The sequence below is a fragment of the Cydia strobilella genome, chromosome 1 (genome assembly GCF_947568885.1).
Source record: "Cydia strobilella chromosome 1, ilCydStro3.1, whole genome shotgun sequence".
NCBI classification, from domain to species: Eukaryota; Metazoa; Arthropoda; class Insecta; order Lepidoptera; family Tortricidae; genus Cydia; species Cydia strobilella.
Window position 1 is genome coordinate 16,389,843 of NC_086041.1, and position 8,704 is coordinate 16,398,546.

Below are 8,704 nucleotides of genomic sequence, written 5' to 3' on the forward strand. Positions count from 1 at the left end.
CTGATTCCACGCAGATGAAGTCGCGGGCAAAAGCTAGTTCGACATATTAAAATTAATTCCTTAACGTAATATGTTCGTCCATTACGGGACGGGATATTTTGTCTGATGAAAATAACTTATATAAAACTTACGTCGAGGACTGCGCGTGTTCGGCGTGTTATATTTCAAAAAAACGACAGCGGAGACTCGAAAGGTTATAGAAATCACATTATGCAAAGAAGATCATATTACATGACCAACGCATCATTACATAATGTTTAAGTTGAACGGCCGGCGTGTGATCTCCTGACCCCTGACCATGACACTCGTCTATTTATTGCTTCTATTTATTTAATCTCAATGTACGATGACCATCATTTATTAACGAGAACCGACATGACATGAACTACCGCTTTAGTACCTTTGCGTAAGGGAAATTTTGCTAAGCATTGGTTCATATCATAGGTGATAGGATACTAATACGCCTCAAAATAGTAATCCGGATGTTTTAATGTGTTCGACAAGTTTAAAAACTGTTAATAAACTACAAATTTCGTTTTCATAGACATAGAAAGCACCTCATTTTATGAAGTCGGTTGAAAATATACGAGTAGGTATAGTAATTTCTCTGGCTTTAAACTTGCTTTAAACAATAAATTGACAAATCATTCATAATAGGGCATTTGACTGTTTTATTTTATTTTTCGAAATGTCAAAACGATGCTACTATGTTTTCTTTATGAAAAGCAGTATTAAGGCTACGCGCGCACTGCGGTACGGCGAGTTGCGGTGCGTTTTTAAAAACGCAAAGGAAAACACACCGTATCCGCACGTTTTGCCATTCTAGTCCCAACTCAAAAGTTAAGAACGGACGTTGAAAATGGACTACTACGCTAGGCGACGACATGACCGCGCAGCACCATGTCGCGAGAACAACTGCGTCACTGGATGGCTGCCGGCCGGTGTCCGCACGGATTTTATTCCGCAGTGCGCGGATTTATTCAATAGTCCATAGGATGCAGAAAATTCGTGCGGCGCCGCACCGCAACCAATCTGCAGCAAACCACAGATTTTAATCCGCATACAGGTTATTTTCCGCAATGCGCGCACTTCAAGGAGGTTGCATACTTCACAGATTTTGCGGAAAAAAACGCACGGCAGAAATGCGCAGTGCGCGCGTAGCCTAAGTTACGTCATGGTCAAGTTACCTACTCTTCACAGTTTTATCCGATATATTAAAAAGAAATTGTGTCAAAAAATATCTGATCTACTTCACAGTTTTATCCGATATATTAAATAAAAATTGTGTCAAAAAATGTCTGATGTCTACATTTTTCTAATAAGGTTCAGGTGCTTTATTTCGTGCATGGTGCAAAATAATTTATTTTGGTTTCTTTTGGTTATTAGTTGATTCTTGATCGGGTGACACCAGACTTCAACTAACGTTAATATTGTTTAAAAAATCGTAAAAAGTCTAATGCAAAACAAATTATTTATATTTGACCGAAGCGTAGCGAAGGTCTACGGTTTGACTCGGGCATTTTGCTTTTGTATGTCCGGATGTTCTCCTCTACAGGTCGCAATTCTCAATAGACTCTCGTGAAAATTTGTGACCAAAATCTATGATTAAATAGAATTTTATTGTCGATCCGGTTTTCAGAAATTTTTCAAAATGGCGGAGTTATGATAGCTCGCGCCTAAACAAATAGTCGTATCGATATCATAACAGTATTTTCCTTTTGAGATATGTTTACAGATTAAATGTCGAAAAATGCAGAAACTTTGTATTTCTGGTTTTGGCGGTATTTAGATATTTAGTTTTTACTCGAGAATGATTAGCTGAATTTCGTCAGCTTAGGTAAGCACTACCATAGCGTGTTTTGCAAACATTCGCTTTTTTAGTTTACACCGGGTGGTCCCTGGTTCGATCCCCAGTAGTTGTATGCTGCTACATAACTTTTTGTATTTTTTTTACATTTAAAATTCGTATTGCTTTTTTTTAAATTTGTTTTTTATTTTTCTATTTTGAAATTGATTAATCAAGCGCGGGCTAAGCGTATTCGTTTCATTTTTACAAGCTTTTATTTAACTAGCCCTAAAAAATATGTTTTATTTTTGTTATTTTAATTTTCTAAAGTATTCTGAACGGCGGAGCCATACATTTAGTTAGCTTTAAGTGGTTCTCCTTATTCCGAACTTCATACAGTTTGATTTACAGTTTTTCTTTAAAAATACGTAGATTTCTTGCACCATAAACTTTGAGGTTTAAGTAGTATAGATTCGTTTGTCTGAGCGGGTTTATGGAGCCAATTATTCAATAATATTATTGAAAAATGCAATAAAAAATTGAAAAATTTTTACCCAACGCCTGTTTGTGTGAGTGACCATTACACTATCCATGTCAAACAAGATGGTAAAGTTGTTTAATAATAAGTAACAAAGATGTCACTTTAACACAGGTGACCTAACTAAGTAGTGCCTAATTTGATGGATAGGTGGTGACATCGTGAGGTCAAAACGGGCCGATTTTTAGGGTTCCGTACTCAAAGGGTAAAAACGGGACCCTATTACTAAGACTCCTCTGTCCGTCTGACCGTATGTCTGTCACCAGGCTGTATCTAATGAACCGTGATTGAAATTTTCACAAATCATGTATTTCTGTTGCCGCTATAACAACAATTACTAAAACGTACGGAACTCTCGGTGGGCGAGTCCAATCCACACTTGTGCGGTTTTTAGAGTTTCGAGCGCTTGATCTCGTGTGGCTCCCTTCAACATATCTTTACTACTAAGCATTTCAATACTTTTATAAAATCAAAAATCAGCCAGGTATACAGGTTGGTTTGGGTCAGTGAGGGCAGCTACCAGATCCCGTGCTGCTACGCGATATTGGTCTTAGAAAACCTTCCGATGCGAGAAAAAGGTCATTTTTGACAAACTTTTTTTGACGTGAAACGTAAGGTGCACGTCTTTAAAAACCCGTAGAGGGGCTCGGATCGAAAACCGATATTAACGAAAAAGTGTTATGGCGCGGTGGCGGTATATTATGAATGGTTTCGATATTAGTGTATCAACGAAAGTAGCCATTACGTGCTGCTGACATAGATGGCGCTGATATTTTGCAGTCTTTACACAATTTTGATGAAGTGTGACTGTCTCTACTGTTGAGTGTAAATATATTTCGATTTAGACGTCATATTTTTGTTGCATGCGTAAATATCAACACGTCTTAGAAAATGTTTGAGTTTTGGATACGATGGTGATAATTTGCAAATTGTGCAATATTATATGTATTTAATTTCTTCACGCGTGTTTTAATTTAATGGTGTTAAACTGATTATTAATTTAATGGTGTTAACACCACACTTGGTGAACTTTATAGTGCGACATAAAATAGTAGAAAATAAATAAAATAGAACTAAAAAAACTCCATACTAAATTGTTGCCATGTTTAATCAGTTTACGTCAAAAATGTGACAGTTACGTAGGAAGTGGCGCCCTCATTTATTTTCAACAATTTCTTGTCGGACCTGATATGTTCAAGAACCGCTGTGACCACGATACTATGTAATAATTGGGAGTGGGACCGTAATTAGCCGCACAAGGGCGGTGTTGATGTTTTCGTGGTTTCATTCTGATTGGCTAATATTGAGAACGCAAATGAGTTTCTTGATTGTCATGCTATTAAGGCAATGGGTGATAGAAGTCTTTATTACCTATATAAAATTAAGTTAAAATTACTGCTCTTCACTTAAGATTTTAGCAATTACAATATTCATTAAGATGTAATTTGTTTGACTGTAGGTAAATATAACTTGCTCTTATAATATTTGGGAAGTCGCGTCTAGCAAGTAGTATTAGTAGGTAAAGGCAACGCGTGGGTTGGGTATATGATAAATCCACTAAAGACGACTTAAGTGATCGTAGGTGCATCTGTGTATAAATGACTTAGAGAGAGATACATTTTTGTTCTTATCTACTTGTAAATAATAAATAAATAAATTAACTAAGTAATCAAATTTGTCGCCTTTTTATTGACAAAATTGGACCGGCGTACTATACGAAGGGTGTGATCTGATTATAATTGGCACGCGCAAATGGTTTATACTTATATTGAAAAAAAAAAAAATTGTGTATAAAATATATTAAGTAGTTGGTCAAACCAAACTGTCAGTAAATAAGAACAAAAATCTAAACTCATCCTTTTCTTTTGGGTGCTAGTACTAGTGTAAGACAAAGATAGTATGATTCTCTCTGTCTATGCTTGAAATGAGACATGTATAATCTCTGGTTACAGGTTGTATGTTTGCTCGTAGCGACGGGCCTGGCGATGGCGGCGGGCGCGCGCCCGCGGCCGCGCCTGCATGCACAGCCTCAGGAGTATGAGTACGAGCCGCAGGCGCAACAACGAGCTTCCAATGATCAGGTCAATATAATACAATAAAATTTGGAGTATCGCTCGCAGACGTATCTGCATGTTAAAAAATTGATATAATACAATAAACTTGAATCCTAACGATAGGTATAATCTGCCTGATACAAATTCTCATACTTTCTTTTGCAGAGTTCTGCCTTAGTTATGATAAATAATTATGCATACCTTAAGCCTACATTTGTGTAAGGTTGTAGAACGCTGCGAGGAAGTTCCATTAACGCGTAAATTTATGATGGCGTTCCGAATAGACTGCGAAGCTTAGCTCTCTTGGAAGCTTAACCTTAAGTTATCAGCCCAGTAATTAAAGCTCAAACTAACGAAATGACAATAGTAAAACCGAACGGGATGCTCGTATGCATTGTTAATCGCAGCTATTTTTAATCGTGTCTCCCCTTGTATATATATCTCCACATTGATTGACGACGGCGACCTTAACAATCAAGGCTTTTTCCTCTCATGAGCTCTTATGTGATTTCCCCTTAAGGAGGCAACAAAAATGAAATTCTTCCATTTAAAGGTATAGCACAGAAATATATAAATATATACATATATATATTTATATATATAATTGTTATTGTATTTTGACGTGTAATGTATGTGTATATTATTATTAAATATGAATATACTTAACTAACTTAGCGGTTACACTCACGTGTTTTTAGTCACTTGCGCGTCATGTTTCGGAGAGCCTAGGTCGCGCGAGTGACTAAAAACACGTAAGTGTCACCGCTAAGTCAGTTAAGTTAATATGTCTCACGATAGTTTAAATTCGAATAGTAATTATATTCGATAGTTTAGTTCGTATGTATATATATATATAAATGATATTCTTAAATTTTTAATTGTCTATGAGCTACGGTGACCGCTATCCATCAGGCAGTCTTACGCTCGGATACTGAATCAGACAGTGTGAAAGCTAATAGACACATGCTTCATACTTACGTGTAATTCATGTAATTCCAGGTGGTTCTGGTGTCAGCGGACGAGTACAATGCGCTGTACCGCGCCGACGACCGGCTCGACCAGTACGAACCGCGCGAGGCGCCGCGCGGGCCCGCGCGCCTGAAGACCCAGCCGCAGGAACCCAAGCAGCCGCCCGTGCAGACCATCAGGAACTACAACAAGGTAATAAAGGAACACAAAATTAACTTCAGCCTACATGACTCTGTGTTGAAAGGAGATAAGTACTGTGCTATACGTTTTGCTTAGATTTAAAAATTTGAATTGCACACTATGACGTTACTTTTACATCCGCTCGCCCACATAATAATAGTACATTTCGATGCTAGTGCGGAAAGTATGTCATCACTTCACGAGTACCGAGATATCTTGCCAGGAGCCGTAGGCGAGTGGCAAGACCCGGGACGAGTGAAGAATGACATTTCCGCACGTGTATCGAACGACGTTTTTTAATACAGTTGCGAAAAAATAATAAAAACAACAAGTAAGGAATAAAAACTTTAGAAACTTAAAACGCCTCTTAGTAGGAAAGCAAAAGTAAGAAAAAACGCCTCTTCTTTGACAGGCGTTTCGGCAGTTATTCTGTTCCATTCAGACAACTTATTAAGAACGGTTTTTCAATATACAATATTAAAATATAAACGTGTTATAATGATGATGAGGTAAGTAATTAAATTATAAAATATGTATATTTTTCGTATTCTTACATTAACAGTAGGTTTTTATGTTGATTACGACGTTTAAAGGAAACTAATATTAACACTCATCAATAAGTAGTCATGAATTGGAACAAACATAAATTTAAAAAAATTGGAAAGTAAAAAGCACTAGTTCGCGAAAACCAACTTTCCGCATGCTAAACAGCTACGTAAAGTAGCACTTTTTGAGCAACTGTATTAAAGAATATATTATAGACTCGTTATTAAGGATTCGTTCACATATGTTTAGTGACACATATTGATTAATGCTACTAACTACATTTAGTAAGTAGCATTAATCTTTAGTAAAGACTTGTTGAGTTGAGTTGAATTCTAAATTGTTTTATTACTAGGTACAATTCATTTATATTAAAGGATTGTTCTATTACTGATAAATGTGAGAAATATCATCTTGTGTACCTATCAAAAACTATTTTAATATGACCAATTGTATCTTTACTATACTACCGACAACCTGATTGTACATTTTAATGATAGTTTTTGTGAATTGACAGGTAAACGATGACGGCAGCTTCACCTTCGGTTACGAAGCCGCCGACGGCTCCTTCAAGGAAGAGACTCGCGGCACCGACTGCGTCGTCCGCGGCAAGTACGGCTACGTGGATCCCGACGGCAACAAACGAGAGTTTAGCTACGTCTCCGGCAACCCCTGCGACCCCAACAAGCCCAACGAGGAAGAGGAACCCGAAGCACCTGCCCCTGACTCCGCAGAACGCGACGACGGCGTGCCTAACTACCCAACAAGGCCCGCCCATCGACCGACCACTACTCGACCCACTACGACCTACTTCCAAAACGATTTCAGAGACGCTGATGAGGATGAAGTTGAAGAAGAACCTCTTCAACACATTAGGCAGAGAGTGGTCCAGCGCCCGACCCCGAGACGGCCCTCGTATCAGTCTCAGCAGATCGCCATTACCCCGAGACCTGTGCCAGTAACGACTCCACGCGCGCTGCCGCCTGCGACGACATTCCGACCTCAATTGATTCAAGTAACCGCTAAACCCCAGTACAGCCCTGAACCTGAATACTCGCCATCTCCGATTCCTAACTACTCGGCTTCACCTGCTCCCGCCGCATACTCGCCTTCTCCAGCTCCTGCTGTGATCACCACGACTAGACCTAGCTCCGGACAGATCGACTTCGCTGCCGAATTTGCCAAGTTCCATCGTGAGAATCAAATCCAATCCACAGCAACGACTGCTACTATTAACGGTCCCTCAAAGGCTGCTCAGGCTCCTAGTGGTAATCCACTGTACTCTACGGAACTGGTATATGATCCATCGAGTGGAAGCTACAACACTCAGTTGTTCCAGTCCCTGCCTCAAACAAAGGGGGGAGAGTTGAATCTCAACCAGCGCCTTCAACCTTACGTAGCCCAACCTCAACTTCAGCAGCAAAGACCGTTCATTCCTTCACCTCAACTGCCATCTATATCGTCTGCACCCGCTTCAAACGTACCATTGTTCCGTCACCAGATTCAGCACCAGAACCCTCAAGAGGTCTACCAGAGGCAACAAAATGAGGCTCAATTCCAGAACTCCCAACAGCTATTCGCTCAGCAACAGCAGCTGCAACAAACTCAGTTGCAAAGAGATAGAGCTGCAGCGAGGGCTCAGGCGCAGAGGCTCGCGCAAGCGCCGCAACCCCAGAGGGCCGCAGCTGGCCCTCAGTACTACTACGTCGCGCCGCGTGGTGAATCTGCCTCTTCAGGGCAGATTGACGCCTTCCTCAGAGGGCATGGCATCCAGTTCTAGTTTCTCTATTAGTAGAATATCTTTGAGCTAGGTAATTAAAACTATCGACCAATTTCAGCCTAGGTTTAAATTAGCACCATCCAATCCATTATCAATGTCTCCATTAGTAAGTAGGTATATACATTCACCACCGGTCTCAAGATATTTGTAGTCATTAGGTTGGTTACACTTAATATACGTGTCCTTCTTAATTTTGTTATTGTACCTACCTACTTTGATGGATGGATGACCTCTAAGCTGATGACCAGGCATCGTAAACTGCGAGCGAAATCCATTGAAGTACTAGGGTTGTTGTCAAGTCAAAGTACGTCATTTCAATGGATTTCGCTCGCAGTTTACGATGCCTGCTGATGACTGATATTTTAATCTTTCATATTACCGTAAATAATGCTCGAAAGGCCATATCCGATTAAATTAAGTTCTAACAGTAACAAAACACTCACAATGTTCTACTTTTAAATAACTAGTCCGGTTGCTTAAATTTTTGTCGCAAGCTGAGGTTCTTTATGCTTTTTTAAAATTTGATGACTAAATTTTAAATGCTCTCCTTGAAAACTTTAAAACTATCTCATGTTGATAATTGTTTTTGTTAAGTTGTTGTATGAAAAATAATAACGCAACGATTCTGTGGTATGTAAATACTTAAAATAATATTGTGGGTGATTTTTGCTGTCAGTTCTTAGTTTAGGTCACAATGTTTGAGTACAACTAATTGGTCGATACGATCGAAGTATGATATGACAATGGAGTCTGTCAAATACATTAACACAATATGTAACTATCCCAATAGGTATATAGTAATAATATTTTATGAAATTTTAATTAAACCAAAAATATATTTTCTAGCCAACATC

General features: G+C 38.9%; 1 protein-coding gene across 1 annotated transcript in view; it reads left to right on the forward strand.

The window, feature by feature from the left end:
* LOC134741570 (uncharacterized) overlaps nt 1-7,885 on the forward strand; it is a 64,870-nt gene extending 56,985 nt beyond the window's left edge. The window contains exons 2-4 of the mRNA XM_063674402.1: nt 4,277-4,405; nt 5,378-5,539; nt 6,588-7,885. Of these exons, the coding sequence (XP_063530472.1) occupies nt 4,277-4,405; nt 5,378-5,539; nt 6,588-7,850 (1,554 nt within the window). The 3' untranslated portion in view covers nt 7,851-7,885. The remainder of the gene's footprint in view (nt 1-4,276; nt 4,406-5,377; nt 5,540-6,587) is intronic.
* Nucleotides 7,886-8,704: the final 819 nt, after the last annotated feature.